The sequence below is a fragment of the Amblyomma mixtum genome, chromosome 4 (genome assembly GCF_055824585.1).
Source record: "Amblyomma mixtum isolate Tamu chromosome 4, ASM5582458v1, whole genome shotgun sequence".
NCBI classification, from domain to species: Eukaryota; Metazoa; Arthropoda; class Arachnida; order Ixodida; family Ixodidae; genus Amblyomma; species Amblyomma mixtum.
The window spans coordinates 93,909,889-93,928,691 of NC_143015.1; the positions used below are offsets into that span (position 1 = coordinate 93,909,889).

Genomic DNA, 18,803 nt, shown 5'->3' on the forward strand with positions numbered 1-18,803 from the left:
GCCCAGAGAGGAGTGCTGTGGAGGCGGTCGTCGGCGGCATGGCGACCGTGGCGATGATGGCTCCCGCCATCGCGTTTAGCCTCTTCGCCTTCCTTTCGGCGGAGGCATGCGTGAACGATCTGTGCAGTCGCCTGGGAAAGCTCGTCCACTTTCCGGAAGTTACACCCCACGTAAGTCCGCATTAACAGCTGGGCATTTTGACACCCATCGTCGTCGCCTTCCGTGCCGAGTCCGCAAAATGAGAGCGTCTACCATTAATAAACGCTTGCTCTAGGTGAAAGTAAAAGTATAGAAGGGTGGTTTGATTTTGGTTTAAGGGGCTTAACATCCCAAAACGATTCAGGCTATGCGGAACGCCGTATACGGAGGCCTCGGGAAAATTTCAACCACCTGCGGTTCTTAACGTGCACTGACATCGCACAATACACGGGCCTCAAGTATTTCGCCTGCATCGGAGTGCTACTGCCACGGCCGAGATCGAACCCAGATCTTTCGAGACAGCAGCCGAGAGCCGTAATCACTGTGCCACGAAGGCAAAACGGCACGAAAGAGCGGAATGAGCAGTGCCCTCAATGCCTAGACCTTCAGGCATGATATATTATATAGCAATGGAGGGTAAAGGTAAACAGTGGCAGCAGGAAGACGAAATAAATGGCACGGGCAGGTATTGTCAGGCCAGTCAATCAGATGCTCGTGCATGGTGACCAAGAAAGGCCCTCTTTTAATGTTCCGTCGTGCAATATGTACAGCCAGAACAGTCACATGAATTTTGTGAGAAGTGGGTGAGGGAAACGAAGGCATGGCGCATATCTCAGCGCGTATCAGTGGAACGGGCGAGCGCACACTGCTTATCAGGATGACTGACATCTTCCCCTCTTTTACAAGCACTTCGTGTGGCCACAGAAAAAAATAAGAAACACCACCATTCAGTGATTGATACCGAGTCTTTTCGGCGTTCGGACGATGCGCCCATATCGCGTCGTTCTTTGTACTGGTGTTGAAGTTGCGTTTTCAGGTACGTTCGCTTGGGTGTGATTGGATGACTGCTCCGGCACGATGGTGCTACCAAGCGGATCAGAAGCAGTTCGTGTCTTCACGTCGTTGGTGGTGGTTTTCTCTAAGGCAGCCGCCTTGTTGACGCTGGCCGCCTTGTGCGGGGCTGGTTTCTTCTTTAGGGAGCAGCACCAGAAGACGCCTGTTTCGGCGTATGGCTCCCCCTTCAGACAGGACCCAGTAGGACATTTGGGTCTAAGACGGACGGAGGACTGCGCCCCGGGAGCACCTTTCTCGCAGCCACACCTGGTTACGTCAGAGAAACTGGGAAGAGGTCTAGCAGCATGACGTCTCTCAAAATACAACTTTTGTTTCTCCCGGCTCTGGATCCGCTTTGGATCCTTTGCCTGCTCTGAGCGTATGCGGTCTAGCATATCATCTGAGGGCGCATATCGGACAACTCCGTCCACAGATGCTGAAACGTTAGCTTCAGGCAGTGCTCTTATGGCTAGTTCCGTGTTCAAGAAAGAGTGTCCGCCGTAGCGATGCTTTTGCCCGGAAAATGTGTAAGCGCGAACGAGACCCAGAGCGGGGAGAACAATAGCAAGATGGCGCTGGCCGCCTCGGCAGCAGGTGGCGCGAGCGGAGCAGCAGCTGGCGCGCCAGCTGCGCGCAAAGCACAAAGAAAGCCGTGACGCAGGCTACCGCCGCTTCCAAAGGGCGACGCAAAAATCATCATCAGACCAAAGAGTGGCCTGCCGATCAAGGCGCTGAAGGCGATAGAAATCGCGCGAGCCATCACCTAGGCATGCAACAACAACTTCACGGATGAAGACTTTATAGTCAGACTAACTAAGAACAGAATCCAACATCATCATAGCAAGTACTTCGAATGAAGAAGTAGCGAAGATGATGCTGGGAATAACCAACCTACGAGTCAGAGGTCAAGCCTACGAAGTGAACAGATACGTGGCGTTGCCGGAAGACGTCAAGCGAGCCGTCATACACGGAATCCCCACGGGAACGCCGACAGAAACGCTCAAGGCAAAGATACGAGTGCGCACCCAGGGAGTTGTGGTGCCTACCGCAAGAATGCTAGGAAAATCGGAAACGGCGGTCATCACCTTTGACGGCCCCATCTTACCCAAGTACGTAATCTTTGCCGGAGCAGAATTCAGATGCTACCCATATCGACCGACGAGGCAGGTGTGCTACATTTGCTGCCAGCAAGGTCACCGGTCCGACGTCTGCCCGACGCCAAACACCAAGGCGTGCAGGCAATGTGGAATGCATAACCCACCGGAGAACCACCAATGCCAAGCCAAGTGCCTGATATGCGGAGGCGACCACGCCACCGGATCCAGGGACTGTAAGGACCGCCTAAAGAAAGCTAGAGAGCTGCGAGGCCGACATTACCAGTCTCAGCAGCAGCAACAGCAGCGCAGCAGCAGGGAGAGGGAACGGAGGCAACACCAACCGAGATGGTTCAGCTCGGAGGGCGAACGGAGCGGATCCCGGAAGCACTCACGGAACGGGTCACGGAGCCAGTCACGGAGCAGTTCACGGAGCCGGTCCGGGTCCTTTCCACCCCTGCCGCCCCCGGCCATCAAGGGGCAGCAACAGCAGCAGCAGAAAAAGAAGAAGAAACCCAACAGCGGCACGAAGCTGAGCTGGGAAGCAGGCCCTCCCAAAACTCTGTCTCTGCACTCGGAAAACAATTAAAACAACAGAGAAAAACAGCTAGAGGAAGAAAACAGGGCACTAAGGCGAGAGCTAGAAATTAGCCGCAGAGCGCGCGAAGAGCAGGACACAAAAATCAACAGGCTACAGCAGGAGATACAGGACCTCAGGTCAAGCAGCCCTCCCATGCCGCCACCACCACCCCCGCAAAGTCAACCCACCGAAATGACACAGACCAATTTCGCCAAGTTTGTGGCAGAAGTGCAACAAGTAATACAAAGAATAGAACATCAGGTTCTAGCCATGCAAGGAACAGAAATCCGCACCCTGCGAAAACAGAAAATCACCGAAGGCGTCAAAGATAAGTTCAATCAGAGACGCCCGGCGTTAGAAAACTACAGTACGAGAGACGAATCCGAAAACTAAACATGGACAGTACAACCAAAGGTGCGAAGAAGGAAGAAAAATTAGAAATATGGCAGTGGAACTGCAGAGGATACAGAAGAAAACCCGGATTATTACAACAATACATCAACATGCAACTAACTCCACCTGATGTAATTGCCCTACAAGAAACTGGGATCACCCCAACACTCCAGGGCTGCACGTGCTACGAAACCTCGGAAGAAGGCAGAAGAACGGCAATCCTAGTCAACAAAGCCCTCATCGCCATAGCCCATGATAGGATAGCCGACACAGACGTGGAGCACGTAATAATAGAGATCACATCGAAGGAGAAAAGAAAGGGAGGAAGTATATTCGTCGTAAATATATACAGCCCCCCAAGACAAAGTAGGGCGAAATTCGACGCGCTGTTTAAGGGAGCAAACAAACTAGCCAAAGGAAACGCACTTGTCATACTGGCAACGCCAGAGAACAGAGCTCGGGCTACACTAGAACAGATATGAAGGGAAGAGCAGTAACCCAGGCAGCCGACAGTATCGACTGTGAGCTTATCACGGACGCCGACACCCCTACGAGAATCGGAAACAGCGTGACCAAGGACACCTGCCCCGATCTCACGTTCGTCAAAAGAACAAGGCAAGCGGAGTGGGACAACCTAATGGAAAACCTAGGAAGCGACCACTATATCCTAAATACACAAATTACAATAGAGGATAAAATCAGACGACAGATAGGCAAGGCAAACGTAACGGACTGGAATGCCTTCAGAGCAGCATGTGACGACGCCATAGGAAGTATCGAGTCCATCACGGAGTGGGGGAACTTGCTCCCAGAAAAACAACGCAATTTCACCAAAGAAATCGAGCGTACGCCGCAAACACCGGACGTAGACTCCAGACTTCTCAGGCTATGGGAAGCCAGGAGGGGACTCACCAAAAGGTGGAAACGACAGAAATACAATAGGAAACTCAAGCTGAAAATCGCGGAAATCACAAAAAAGGCAGAGGAGTACGCGACGAAGCTAGCAAGACAGAACTGGCAACAATTTAGCGACTCCCTAAACGGAACCTTAAGCACCGCAAAAACATGGCGCATACTCAAGGCACTTATAGATCCAGCAAAAACAAAGACAGAAAACAACAAAGCCATATACCGACTGGTACACCAATACGAAGGAACAGACTCAGAATTATTGGACAAAGTACGCAAAAAGTGCAACGAGAAGGCAACCCAGCAGCCTACGCAGAGCGCTACAAAGGAGAAAAAAACGAAAAGCTAAACAGACCCATTACCCGGGAAGAGGTGTACGCAGCAATAAGAAACGCAACAAAGAACACAGCCGCGGGCGCGGACAAGATCAACAACGCGCTCATTCGCAACCTCAGCGACGAACAAATCGAAAAGCTAACCGAATACCTCAATAGGCACTGGCAAGCGGGAACCGTACGAGAAGAATGGAAACACGCGGAAGTCATCATGATCCCGAAACCAGGCAAGAAAGTTCAAGTAGAAAACCTCAGACCAATCTCCCTTACATCGTGCCTAGGCAAAATCTACGAGAGAGTGGTCACGAGAAGGCTACAAAACTATATGGAAGAAAACGAACTTTACCCCCACAGCATGTTCGGCTTCAGAACCAGGCTTTCAACCCAAGACGTGCTCCTACAAATCAGAGAAGAAGTACTGAGCAACACCCCGCTCAACGGAGAACACATTATCATGGCACTGGACATCAAAAGCGCCTTTGATAACGCAAGCCACGAAGCCATCATGACAGGACTAGACAACTTGAACTGCGGCACGAAAATACACAGCTACGTCAAGGCATTTGTGTCCAACAGAACAGCAACAATTGGCCTGGAAGAGCTAAGATCAGAAAAATTCAACACCCCGAACAAAGGCACGCCGCAAGGATCGGTTATTTCACCCATCCTTTTCAACGTTGCCATGGTCGGGCTAGCCCAACAACTGCAGCAAATCGAAAACATACGACACGCAATGTACGCCGACGACATCACCGTATGGGTAACCAAAGGCTCACTCGGGGAAAAGGAAGAAAGACTACAAGAGGCCGCGGCATGCGTAGAAGTCTATGTCAAGGCAAGAGGACTAGCCTGCTCGACAGAGAAGTCCGAGCTCCTAAGAGTATGGCAAGGCAAGAAGAACCGCACTGTCCGCGAGGAAGAAAACCTGAGGATAAACGTCCGACTCGAGGGACAACTAATCCCGGAAAAAACACTCATCAGGATATTAGGAATGTGGATACAATCGAACCAAAGGTGCACCCACAACCTAACAATACTTAAAACAGCAACCAGCCAAGTAGCTCGCATGATAACAAGGATCTCGAGGAAAAGACACGGCATGAAAGAAGCAGACACGCTGCAGCTGGTCAGAAGCCTGGTGGTAAGCAGAGTAACATATAGCCTCCCATACTACCACTGCACAAAATACGAAATCCAACAAGCGGACGCAATCCTGAGGAAAGCCCTCAAGACGGCGCTTCACTTACCACAATCAACATCAACCGGCAAATTACTGGCTCTGGGGCTACACAACAGCCTCGAAGAACTCCAAGAAACGCAAATAGCACAAATCGAAAGACAAACTATCGGCAACGGGCAGAAGACTCCTGAGCAGATACGGCGGTGAAGCTACAATACAGGAGACACAAAGCACGGAGACTATACCAGACGAATATAGAAACACCATCAAAGTAGCACCGATATCAAGGAATATGGACCCGAACCTACACATGGTGTGAAGAGAAGCAAGAGCAGAGTACGTACAAAGAACACTGGCAACTAGAAACCACACTGTGTACGTATACGCCGCTTATTACACTGGTTACGGAAACACAAGAAAAGCAAAGTGGCAACGGTGATCAATTCGGACCTAAAAGAAATCACCAGCGTGTCAATCCGGAACTGTACGGTAGTCGAGGCCGAAGAGGCAGCCGTGGCTCTAGCGGCAGCGGAGGGCTACCGATCCAACAGGTCTTTAACAATACTCACCGACTCACAAGCTGCATGCTGCAACTACATAAACGGCCGAATCAACCACAGCGCGCTCCGCATTCTCCGCTCAAGTGGCAAAACCGAAAACAACCAGGCCAAACACATGATAGTTTGGGTGCCGGGACATACCGACATTACGGGAAATCAGGAGGCGGATAGGATAGCTCGAGGGTACGCAACAAACCGAGCATCCAACATTCCCGACACCGCTGAGGAACCCGAGCCGGTAGCCCAAAGCTATACAGACATTCTTAACTACTACAGAGGGATCGGACGAAAATACCCGCCCCCACACAAACAACTCAATATAGAAGACGCCGTAGCATGGCTACAGTAACAAACGGGAACATTCCCGTGCCTAAACATACTCAGGAAAATCTACCCCACACAGTTCAAGAGCGAGTGCCCGTGGTGTGGAGACAAACCAACATTATACCATACCACATGGGCATGCCAGAAAATAGACAAGCTACCCATAATTGAAAACCCGAGTGCGGAACAGTGGGAGAGGATTCTATCCAGCGACATCCTGAAAGTCCAACAAGGACTAGTAAGGCGTACGCGCAGGGCAGCTACCCTCAGCGGAGCCCTGGACTAGGGGAACCGACCCTGATGATACGATTGAAGACTCCTTGTGAAGCCGAAAAAAAATATCTTGTAAAATAGAGCAAATAAACGTTTTCCACCGCCACTATCTTATAAGGCGCATCTTGAACCTTTGAATTCTAGGTGGAAGAGTCAAGGCGATTGCGACCTAACAAAGGAAGGAGGGGCTTGTGATCTGTCTCAAATATAACTTAGAAGGGTCAGGGTTCGGGCTAGTGGGTAGTCAACATGAGGATCCATAGCGCACAAAATTGACGGGACACAACACAAGCGCTAATGTCTCAAATAGAAACGTGAGACCTCTCAGGAATTCGTCGAAGCGGTCCGCTGCCGGAGACAAAGCCAATGCTTCGTTCTCGATCTGTGAATACGTCTGCTCAGTTTTCGTGAGCGATCAGGAGGCATATGCTACAGGACGTTATTCGCTGGAGAGCTGGTCTTGGAGTAGAACTGCAGAAACTCCTTTCGAAGACGCGTCCGCTGACACGATTGTCGAGTACTCGGGGTTCTACCTTGAGAGGCGCCTGTTCGACTTGAGAGTAGTCTGGATCTTCTCAAAGGCTTCCTCTTGTTAGGTTTCGCAAGACCGGTCGCTGTCTTTGCTGAACAGGCGCCGACACAGGCGTAGCGTCCTGGAGGAACCTTGAGAGGTTGTTCATCATGCCTAACAAGGAACAAACTTGAGCAGAGTTTTCAGGTCGAGGCAACTCCTTGATGACTTAACCTTTTCAGGATCCAGGCGCACACCATTGCCGTCGGAGTTCACACCAAGGAATGTTAACTGACTGACACGGACACAACGTTTTTCTTTGCTGAGAGTAACGTCTGTCTGTTGCAGCCGGTTGAGCACTTCAAGAAGGCGTCTGTCGTGTTCCATTTCGTTCTTTACTAACTGCGCACCGACCGGCGTACTAGCGCCGTGTCGCGAGCAGGTAGGCGTACCTTTCACAACTGCGCCATAATGCGCCGGCCGGCGTGCTCAGCGACACTGCTTGAAATGCAGCAGTAGTTAAGCAAGAGCCATAAGTTTCTCACCTTGCCACTGACGGAAACAACTGGAATGACATGAACCGCGTCACAACAGCCGGCAAGCCACGAATCTTGCTCGCCTCTTCATGAACTGCCTAGTGGAAGGCACTGGCCGGTGCGGTGAACGTAAACTGCCTGAAATGCGGAGTAGTTGGGAAAAAAAAATTTCTCACCTTGCCGTCGTCAGAAACAGCATGAGCTCAGCTCCGAAGACCAAGACAGACGCAAAAAAATATGGAGTCAGAGCGCTAACAAAGACGCCGGGCGCTCACAAGCGCAGTCGACAGTCTCCTGGTTTCTTTCTTCCTCGACCGCCCGCCTGCCGTTTACTCAGTCGCCCGCGCGCCGCGTCAGAGCAGCCGCCATGTTAGAGCAGTCAGGCAGACTTTCGTGCATGGTGACCAAGAAATTCCCCCTTCTAATGTTTCGTCCCGCAATACATGCAGCCAGAATGATCACATGACTTGTGAGAACTGGATGAGAAAAATCAAGACATAGCGCACATCTCAGCGCGTATCAGTGGGACGGCCGCACGCAAAGTGTGTATCAGGATGGCGTCACTGTTATCTAGTTTAAGGCTACCGCTAGATCCCCCCCCCCCCCAAAAAAAAACAACAAAGACACGGAAATGGGTCAAGGAATTAATGAGCTTTTACGCAGAAAAGAAACAGTGTAGACTAAGAGGAAAGCTGTAGCACAGGGGTCTGGATGAATTTGGGCTACTAATTCAAGACAGGCGCCTCCGGGGGATAAAGATGATGTGGCTGTGTGTTTCATAACACCATCTGCCGGGCTAGTTGGTTGCGATCCATATGTATCAGCAGCGCGAACACAAGACAGGAAGAAGGAGAAGCGCTCTGTACTATCTTCTCCTTCTTCCTGTGTTGTGTTCGCGCTGCTGATACATACACGTGTGTTCCAGTGGAAATTCACTCGGCTGATGATTGTCACCGTGATTACCGGAGAAGGAGGATTTGCTGATTAGAGGCGTGATACTCGTCCTTTACTCGGCCTTTATTCGTGATACTCGGCCTTGCCCACCCACGAGTGCGCGTCTCGGCGCCTTGGCGCTATTCTTTTTCTGCGCAGGCTGCGCTGACGCTGTTCTTCGAGCCCCTGGTGATGCTCATGGGCATCGAGCTGTCCGAGGTGCACTGCGCGGCCAGGCTGTTGGCCACCAGGATTCTCGCCAACGACCTTGTTGCCTACCAGGACCTCACGCGGCAGCCATGCAGTGCTAGTCTATCGGTGCGGTACACAACTACTCTCAATGGTCAACGAATTACTTTTATGTTAGGGGAGGTGTGGTCGCGCTTTGCTGACAGCAGTAATACCTTTAGTATGAATGACTGAAACAATGACGGTCCATTTGCGTGGACTGCACAAGTAAGCTAAACTGGGCTAGTCGGAGCAATTGCATCTTAGAAAACGTAGCGCAAAAAACGAGACACAGAAAAGGTGAAGACAGGGCACGAGCGCTTCTCACAGCTGAATTTTTATTGGGAAGGTTATCAGAATATATGCTGTAGATATAGAATAGGGGAAGGAAGAAGGAAATACAAAACAACAACACACACACAAAATAACAAGACGAGATAAAAGGCCGGCGATGAAAGCAAGTACAATACGGTCCACTGTTAAAGGGAACATCAGATCGCGTGGCCTCCGCGCTTCGCGGAGCGCTGTCACCGAGAACTTGAGGGAATTGTCGACACAAGGCGCATGCACAGTAAGCATGACGGTTGGTCATTTTGCGCATGCGCCTGACGCCGCCTATTCTCGCCGCATCTAGGTGGCAGGGCTTCGTGAAGCGCGGAGGTCACGCGATCGCTTGTTCCCTTTAACAATGGACCGTACTGCACATAGCAACATAAAACACGTGCAGTGTTACTTAACAACCGATTCAAGGTACACAATCTCACTTTTTGTCAACGCGATGGATGCGCCACCAACACACTTTCCCCCTCCTTTCGCGATATGGAATGCTTCAATAATCTCTCGATTGTACGCTGATTATGTGCTTTGCCAAGTACTACAGCCTTTTTTTTGTGTGTTGTTGTTTTGTATTTCCTTCTTCCTTCCCATCTTCTATATCTACAGTATATATTCTGATAACCTTCCCAATAAAAATTCAGTTGTGAGAAGCGCTTGTGTCCTGTCTTCACCTTTTCTGTGTCTCGTTTTTCGCGCTACGTTCTCTAAGATCCATTTGCGTGGTTAGCTCAATGACAATCAGGTGCGCTAACGCTGTTAGGCCATTGCTTTGCATTGTTTTTCCTCCACCTTCCATCTCGGTGCCGTTGCCTTCTGACGTCATCACCTACTGGCAGGTATATACATCTCGTATATACAAGAAGGAAGCTGCGTTTCGGTGACTGTTGACTTTCGGCATGTACAGTCTTTGTCAAAAGTTTAGAGCCCAGGGGGTTTGCTACTAAGCCTTGTAGTGGGACTCCTGAGGCATTTGTGGCAGCCCTACCCATTGGAGGAGGCAGGGCCAGAAATAACCTTGCCTTCAGTAAATTTGGAGCGCTGGAAATGCATTACGAACCACACAGTGTGGCTCAGAAGCAAACCCCCTGGGCTCCAAACTTTTGACAAAGGCTATACGTCGATAACCAGCCCCTCTTTTCTCTTCCCTTGTTTGCTACCGATATAGTACTTAACAGTTCTGAACAAAAGCATTGTTCAACGGGAAATAGTTTATGAATGGAATTCTTTCGTACTTTGTAAGTTTCACTTGAACAATCAATACATCTGTTGATCCCCCATAAGTATTCTTGCATTTTTTTTGCTATTAACGTTTTAGCAGCAGTTCTAGCTATTAACGTTTTATTAACGTATTAGCAGCCTTAACTGCTCGATGCTAATGATAGAAAAACTTCAGACGAAAGATTTCGCTTAGCATCGAAAGATTGGACAGCAGTCGCCGTAGGTGAGTTGGTCGAGCACCAGTCATGAAATTCGGAGGTCGTGGGGTCGGATCCCACCTGCGGCACGGTTTTTGTTTTTCTGCTTTACAATCAATTGTCTTTAAGCGACAGATAATACTGGTATTAGGTTTGGTTTATTGGTTTATTTGGGTTTAACGTCCCAAAGTGACTCAGGCTATGAGGGACGTCGTAGTGAAGGGTTCCGGAAATTTCTCCAGGTGGTCGAAATTTCCGGAGCCCTTCACTACGGCGCCTCTCATAGCCTGAGTCACTGTGGGACGTTAAACCCGAATGTACCAAACTTAATCCCAGTATATTCTGCCATTGATCAACACCACAAATAAAAAATGAAAATATTCCCTCAAGTTCCTTCGTTTCGGTGGCTGCTGGTTTCTTTCTTACGTATGTCAAACGAGCTCCTCATTTTGCGTTTCCTTGCCTTGAAAAACATAACACGATTTGATTCGCGACGTTTCGGCTGGAGGACTCGCCTTTTTCGAGTGTACTGCAGCATTCGAAATGCGCAGCTTTTAAAGCACGCGCGATGCTCAGAAATAGCGTAAAACACCAGTGCAAACAATAGAGGAGGGAAGGGGCAGAATGAAAAAGACGACAAAGGAAAAACAGAAACCGTGACAACCCGAAAAAGGCGATCCCTTAAGGTGGATGCAAGTGTTCGAAAGGAGCGAACGGCAGAAAATAAAAAGGAGGGAAGGAAAATTCCTTTCCCCACCACCTCATAGCTTTCGTAGAAGGACAAGGGAGTGACCCTCGAGGTGTTGCTTATTACCGCATTTTTTGACAAGCATGAAGCGCTTGACCCCTGCGCAGCGAGGAGGCAACATCTCAATAGAAACTAGCAGGGATGGGGGTGAACAGGAATCACAAAAAAATCTCAGAAAAAAAAAAGAAAAGGCTATTGCACACAACTTTGCAAAATACCACTCAGAGAAGGGTGGTGGCAGCACAACAGAATACAAAATAGGACATCAACAGAAAATCACAAGTTTTTAATAAATCCTTACGCCGTGCTTGAGTAAAAAGAAAAAAAAGAGAAACGAAAATCAGCCAAGCCTAACAACAAATCCAATACCAGAAATGAACTGCACTGAGTCACAAGTACAATGTACCTTAAGACAAATGCCACTGCAGGATTATTCAGGGTTAAACAAATGTAATTGTCCACTGCGCGTGAGCACGCGCAGAGCAGCATGACAGTTCATTAATGTATGAAGCGAAGAGTGACATAACAGAAAAAATGACAATGAAAAGAGGGGAAAAAAGGGGGAGAAACAACGCCCGCAGTAAGCGCATAATAATTGAATGGAATGTGTAACAATACTATATAAAAAAGGGGGCAAAAACAACACTAATAGTAAAGGCGTGACAATACGAGTGTCATGTACAAAAAGAAACGACGTCGGAAGCAATGCTTGCTATGCTTTCTGCCGCCCGTTCTGTCAGTCTCTACTCCCAACATGTCTTGGGTAATTATTTTTTACTCTATTAGGGGTGTAAGCATGACAGCCGGCCTACTGTCTCGTTGCTGCCGCTTGAGACTCCGTTAAATTTGTGAATCAGGTATAATCATAATGCCGTAATGCTCATAATCAAAATGCTAGCGGTCATAATGTGTTTTGAACCCCGATTGTAGTACAATAGCTCTGAAGTTATCGAATGGATACAAAGGTTGTTTCTGTGTTTTGGAAGTGGGAGATTTGGCCGTGTCTGCCCATGTAATCTGTGGTTGTTGGTGCGAATTCTGAGCGGTGTAACTGTTTGCCCCACGTAGCTTTACAGGTGCCACATTCCAGGAGGTAGACAACATTAGCGACTGGCGATGAGTTTTTGTGTCGGACTAGATCTGCCCGTAGCTGCTCGCAGTTTGAGTCAATGTCGCGTTCTATAGAGCAAATCCTACGGAAACGTAGGGGCTGACTGTAAGCGGTAGAGGTTTTACAATGTCGAGTGTGACTACTCTGGAAGCGTAACTAGTGGTGTCGGTCTGTGGGTTTTCTGTGAACTGTTGTCTGAAGTTTCTTTTCCGTGATGGTCATCTGGACATCAAGGAAATTCATTGTCGAGGCTGAATGTGAAGAGAAAAACGAGACGTTAATGTGGGCGCTGTTGAAGTAAGAAATTAACTTAGTTTTTCCTCACCATTTGCCCAAACCATAAATATGTCATCGGTGAATCTTGTGTAATATGTTGGTTTACATAGAGAACTTTTGAGGAATTCCGTTTGGAGTACAGCCCTGCATATATTAACGTAATTTGGTCCAATGTTTGTTCCCATTAATGTACCGCTCATTTGTACGTAGTGCTGGCCATTAAATTCAAAGTTGTTTAACTCAAGTATCAGTTTTAACAGCTTTGCAAGCGTGTTGCCGTCAACAGGTTGCTTGGACTCTAAGAGCTCATAAGCATAGACGACTGCTTTCATGCCATCAGTATGCGGTATGTTGGTGCTCAGTGAAGCAACGTCCTGGGTCAACAAAAGAGAATAATATTGGATGACTAAGTCGAGAATTTCGCTCAAAAAATGTCCTTAACAGAAGGGATATAAGACGGATATTCGTGATGAGACGTCGACATCACTCGAGTTGTTTTCAGTAACAGTTCCGATACAAGAGCCGATTGGTCTTCCCGGATTGTTTGCTTTCTGAATTTTTGGAAGTTAAAAATGTCCTGGACCTAAATGTAATGGAATTAGTGCTTGTGCGATCTTGTCATCAATTTTCTTCTTTTTTCGCCAGACTTGAATAGATTCTGTACCCTTCTTGTTATACTCTGGGGTGAGATGAATAGGGAGAGCCTTGTAAAATGAGAAGCCGCATAATTGTGTTAGGGCCTCAAAGAGGTAGTCCTTTTATCTATAGGTATGGTGGCTTCACCTTTATCCACAAATTTTATTACATTGTCAGATCGGCTGCTGAGAGCATGCAATGCGTTGCGTTTGAGTATTGTAAGATTCGGGCGGTAAGAGCGCCGTTTTTTCAGATTCCGAAAGGATATCTTTTTGCACCGCCTTTATATATATACCCAGACATTTATGGGTAATAGAGGGAAGTTTTGGACCATGACCTGATTTTCGGAGGCGGTGGTGGTAGTATTCCCTCTGTCTAAGGTATCGGGAGCAATTTTTTAGTTCTTTGTAAAGCTGAAGTTCATTAAATATGCCGCTGGTGGAGCAGAAGTTGAGGCCCTTTGAGAGCACCATGATTTCATCATATGTGACAAAGTTACCGAGGTGACATTTACAACATTGTAAGGTGTGAACTTGGCGACTGTGAAGGTTGAGCGGCATGAGCCTAAAGGGGGTGAGCTGAGTTTTATATCTGATGCAGAGATTAGACTGCAGGTTGCAAAGAGCTGACAAATTTCTATATCTGACGGAGGTGGTGGTAGAACTCCATCTCGAAGGAACTTTTTCTTCTTCTTTGTTAGGTGTGAACTTTTTTTCTTCTGTGGAAACAACTGTAAACGAGCGGTTTCATGAACGGTCAGAAGAAGTTCTTGCGTCCAGACAAGACTCATTATGTGAGTTTGACAGGACACTCTTCAGAAGGCGTCAGGGGAACTTATGGATATTGTCATCACGCGCAGTGCACCATTACATTTCGCTGCGGTGGCTCAGTGGTTATGGTGCTCGGCTGCTGACCCGATAGACGCGGGTTCGATCCCGACCGCGGCGGTTTAATTTCTTTAGGGGAGAAATTCTAGAGGCCCGTGTACTGTGCGATGTCAGTGCACGTTAAAGAACCCCAGGTGGTCGAAATTTCCGGATCCCTCCACTACGGTGTCTCTCATAGCCTTCATAGCCTTAGTCGCTTCGGGACGTTAAACCCCATAAACCAAACCAAACATTTGCTTAAACCGTGTCCTGCGGTTCCATTTGTCTTACGGTACATTGCCCTTGTGACTCACTGTAGTTCGTTTCTGGGGTTGGATTCGTTGTTTGCCTTGTCTGTTTTTTTTTTGTTTTTACTTTCGCGTGCGTGCGGAGTGCTTGAGTAAGGATTGATTAAAAACTTATTTTTGCTGATGTCCTACTTTGTACTCTGTTGTGCGGCCACCATCCTTCTCTGAGTGACATGTTGCAAAGTTGTGTGCAATAGCCTTTTCTTTATTTGTTTTTAGATGTCTCGTTGGCATTCCTCCTATATATGTGTGTGTAAGGGGGGGGGGAGCCCTCAGCCACCGAAACCAAGGAGCATAGGCGAATGTTTTCTTTAATTGTGGCGTTAATCAATGAAAGGTTAATAGCGTAATTATTTTATCTCCTAAATATAATTAATTACAAAGCAGGAGAAAAGCAACCGCATACCATCGGTTTGATCTGAACTCACGACCTCCGAATTTCGCGTCCACACACACACCTGAGCAGGCTCCCACAACTCAATGGACAGCCTACCACAAAGCACGCTTCAGACAAACAAACGCACAGCGCCCGAATGCGAGGAATAGCGGCTATAATTGCTACCGCACTAATGAACGTGAACGCATGCTTCACTTTTTCCATAGCTTCACCATAGAGTGGGGGGCCCGTTCATGATGCCATAGTTGTTGCCAGTAATGCACCTCTGCCGCAAATAATCCTTGCTAACTGCTTGAGTAAATGAGGTTGTTTTTCGTGCTGCGGAACTCATTAGCTACAGTGGCAACCGTTCATAGCTTCTAAATGAATTTTAGTCGCTTCCGAGCAGCATGGACAATAAGCAGTGCTAAGACAAACATCCTTCATATCTTACTGCAGCATACGCATCGGGTAATCCTGGAGGTCCAGCGCTGGACTAACGAAAGCCGGAGCGCAGAAATGATAACACCAGCAAAATCATCCGAGCCTACGGCGCGGAGTATTCCTGCCTTTGTGACGGGTATTAAAAACGAATTTTCCCCAACTCACAAAGCAGAAAGAAGAACGATGCCAAGCATATTATGCGGCAGACGTTGGCGAGATGCTGTTACCAGTTAGAAGCAGCGCACGCGGATGCCCTCATTTGTGTTCCGACGCTACGCTTCTTCAGGAGCCACAAAGTTTCATAGAAACAATCTGCGTCCTGCAGAGAACTGCAGAGGTCGTTCTGTAGGAGCAACTGTGCAAGAAGGCGGATCAACTGTAGTCGCAGACAACTCATGAACGAAGCTGAAAAATATTCTTTAAAGAAGGCCCTCCAAACAATGCAGTAGACTTATTGCCATGACGTCATGTCAATCGCCTTACATTTGCCAGCCGCTTGCGCTGTCATGCCAAAAGTTGAAAGGCTGGCGTTATGACCACGGCGCCTGGAGAACTAGTCGGGTAAATTGGCTGGAGATCCTCCTTTGAAGGGATTTTTTCCCTTCTTTATTGTGTTGTATCTAGCTACAATCAGCCAACAATAAAAATATATTTAAAAACCTGTTTTGCGTTCCGGTAAGCTTTGTCCGAATAACGAAGGTACTACGACGGAAACATTGAATTTGGGCTTTCGCTTATCATCATTAACACACATGCTCAGCGAACTATTCTAACATTACAAGTTATTCTGCATGTGAGAACTTTGTTGTAGCACAAAATTTTGCACGTCTGCCACCTCGGACAACAGCAGATGTCGTTGCTTAGAATACCGGTACGCATTCCATACAGCCAGAAGAACGTGCAGTATAGTTCATACACGACTGATATAGCCTCCTTATGAACCTTTTGACCGCAGGTGCGAACCAGGCGACTGCTGACGTACGCACTGTGCAGCTTTGCCAACGTAGGCTCGACCGCCGTGACGATGGGAGGGCTGAGCGCTATTGCCCCCAGCCGATCCGGGGACGTGGCGTCGGTCATTTTCTGGGCTCTGGTCGCCGGATGCATCGCGAACCTGCTCACTGCCTGCACTGTCGGTACGGATATGCGGTGCTTTTTCCTAAACATGCCAACGCGAATGCTTCGCTTCGAGGGACAAGCACGACAGCGAGGCGTTAAGCAAGGCCAGAATGTTATCCTGGTCTGCAAAGTCGGGATATCTAGAGGACTCGTTATTGGACTGTTGTATGTATTCTGTGAGCAGAAATTTTGAGATGACACACAGGTAGCAGAGTTGCGGGTACGCACGCTACACACGAACCTCGAAAAGACAGGGAGGCTGAGCACTGGCATTTATCTGTCTCACTGTGGATAGTCCAAACTTCAGAGGAGCCATAGTTTCCACACTTCACGACCTGTAGAGAATTCACGAAGGCCGAACCTCGTTTTTGAACTTGATTGTCTCAAGCGGCGGTCAGAAAATTTATTTTCTGGTCCTTGCGGCGTCGACTGTCTAGAAAAGACGAGTCCATGTGTTGTCGTTGTTTCCGTAGATTCGTATAAGTGCCAGCTGCTGTGCAATATGTGCACGCTATTTAAAGATGGCAATCAGAAAGTCGATTAAATTCATTCAACCATATTTCTGCGAAACTTACCTGTATTCGCCATCTTCCCCTGTGCGTAAAATATTAGACAAGCAGTGAACTTTACGTGTCGTATTAGTTCACGATTAGTCGGTGACGTGTCTATAAATTCGGCCGCTAATATGTGAAAGACCAGCTAATGGACGCCAGGGAAGCCCGAGCTCTCCGCACCTCCATTATGCTTTTTGAATCTTGTTTACGCCTGCGATGCTTACTGTATTTTTGATAGCGGTCGCCTTTATTTAATGACTTTTCTTAAAGTACAAAGCAATAATGCGCAGCCTTTCCAGTCCACTAGATTTTTCGTAGAGAGATAGAAAGATGAAATATGTTATTACAGGCATGACATTTAGGCACTGAAATTTTCTCGGCCTGTACCTCCGCGGTCAGCTAGCGGTGAAGCTTGTTCAGGGTAAGCCAGGTATTGCAAGAAGAGTCAGGCTTTGTAACTGGACGCTTACAGAACGTCTCTTTTGGAAATTTTCTGGGAGTGGCAAAAACTATCGCTTTACCTTCACAGACACACTGCTGTTCCCATGTACTGTAGGTGCTCGGTTATGCCGTGCAAGCATAGGCCCAACGATCCTAGCGATGGCTTGTGACTAAGAGTGCACGTCAGGTACGAGGTTCTTAGCGTTGGGCTATAAATGTGGTTTCTATAAATGTGGTCTTATAATTGGGCTATAATGTGCTTTCTTCCTTTCCCAGGGACAATGATAACGAACAAGGCCAACCCTGTTGTGACCAAGTTCAACGCCATAGATTTCCTCGACGGATGACTCCGCCTTCAACGTCATCACGCCGCAAACTGCGTAGCTGCGGCTGTGCACGAATTGCGGCCTGTTCGCTAAACCAATCAGTGACCAGCTTACACGGGCGGGTCACATTTCTAGACGCCTATGTCGAAGTTTTTCCGAAATACCAAGTTTCAACATCACATAAATTTCCACCTGTTTCATCGCACGTTCTGAAGCAAGGACTACAATGCGGATGTTTTTGTTCGTTGGAAGGCTAGTCAAGTGTGAGCGCAAGATACTTTGCCCCTCCTTGAGAGCACCCATAGCAGTACATGAACTCATAGTGAACTATTAGGCAAAGCTTGCCGGAACTAAACATTGCGCAAATTCTACCCGCTTTGCCTGTTTCGGCCCTGTGGGACTGCTGTCGTCGGTACCAACTGTTGTGCCGTTGGCGCTTTGTAACTAATTACACTTCTAGGAACCAGATTCGCGAAAATCTTGTAACAATTGCTTGTACTTCCGCTGCAACCGCAGTAGGAGCTACTTACATAAGCGTATAGATGCAAACGCATTTGCTATGTTTTACGCGGAAGGCCGCCCATCCTGATCTCGATGGACGAGCTGAGAGTCAGATTCTTGGCTTCCGCGTGTCGCATTGTTTTTTCTTCTGCAGTTTCAATCTTGTGAATGTGCTTCTATTCTTAACAATTATTTTGTCGCAGCTCACTCTAGCAATGCTTCTCTTGACAATCGCGAGCGCCTGTTTTTGTTGTTCTTCCCATGAATCCAGTTCTATTCACTGAATCGGGTACTCAGAGCATCAGAGATCTTAAGGTTTCCTTTTCCTGCTGTGTAGACAGCGTTAATCCTAAATTTTTTATTAATACAAAAGGTTTTACTGCTTCATATTTATTACTGAATTGTTTAATCCGTCTCCTGAAATAGGATATATTCCCAATGATCAGAAAAATGGGAGA

At 47.9% G+C, this 18,803-nt stretch overlaps 1 protein-coding gene and 1 pseudogene across 1 annotated transcript; both read left to right on the top strand.

Annotated features, from left to right (window-relative positions):
* The first annotated feature begins 38 nt into the window (after window positions 1-38).
* Window positions 39-17,944, top strand: LOC149347457 (solute carrier family 28 member 3-like). The gene is made up of 4 exons (XM_089585585.1): window positions 39-170; window positions 8,820-8,978; window positions 16,360-16,540; window positions 17,795-17,944. The coding sequence occupies exons 1-4, from the start codon at window positions 39-41 to the stop codon at window positions 17,863-17,865; spliced, it is 543 nt and encodes a 180-aa protein (XP_089441711.1). The 3' UTR covers window positions 17,866-17,944.
* Window positions 1,572-2,715, top strand: LOC149347458 (uncharacterized; annotated as a pseudogene).
* Window positions 17,945-18,803: the final 859 nt, after the last annotated feature.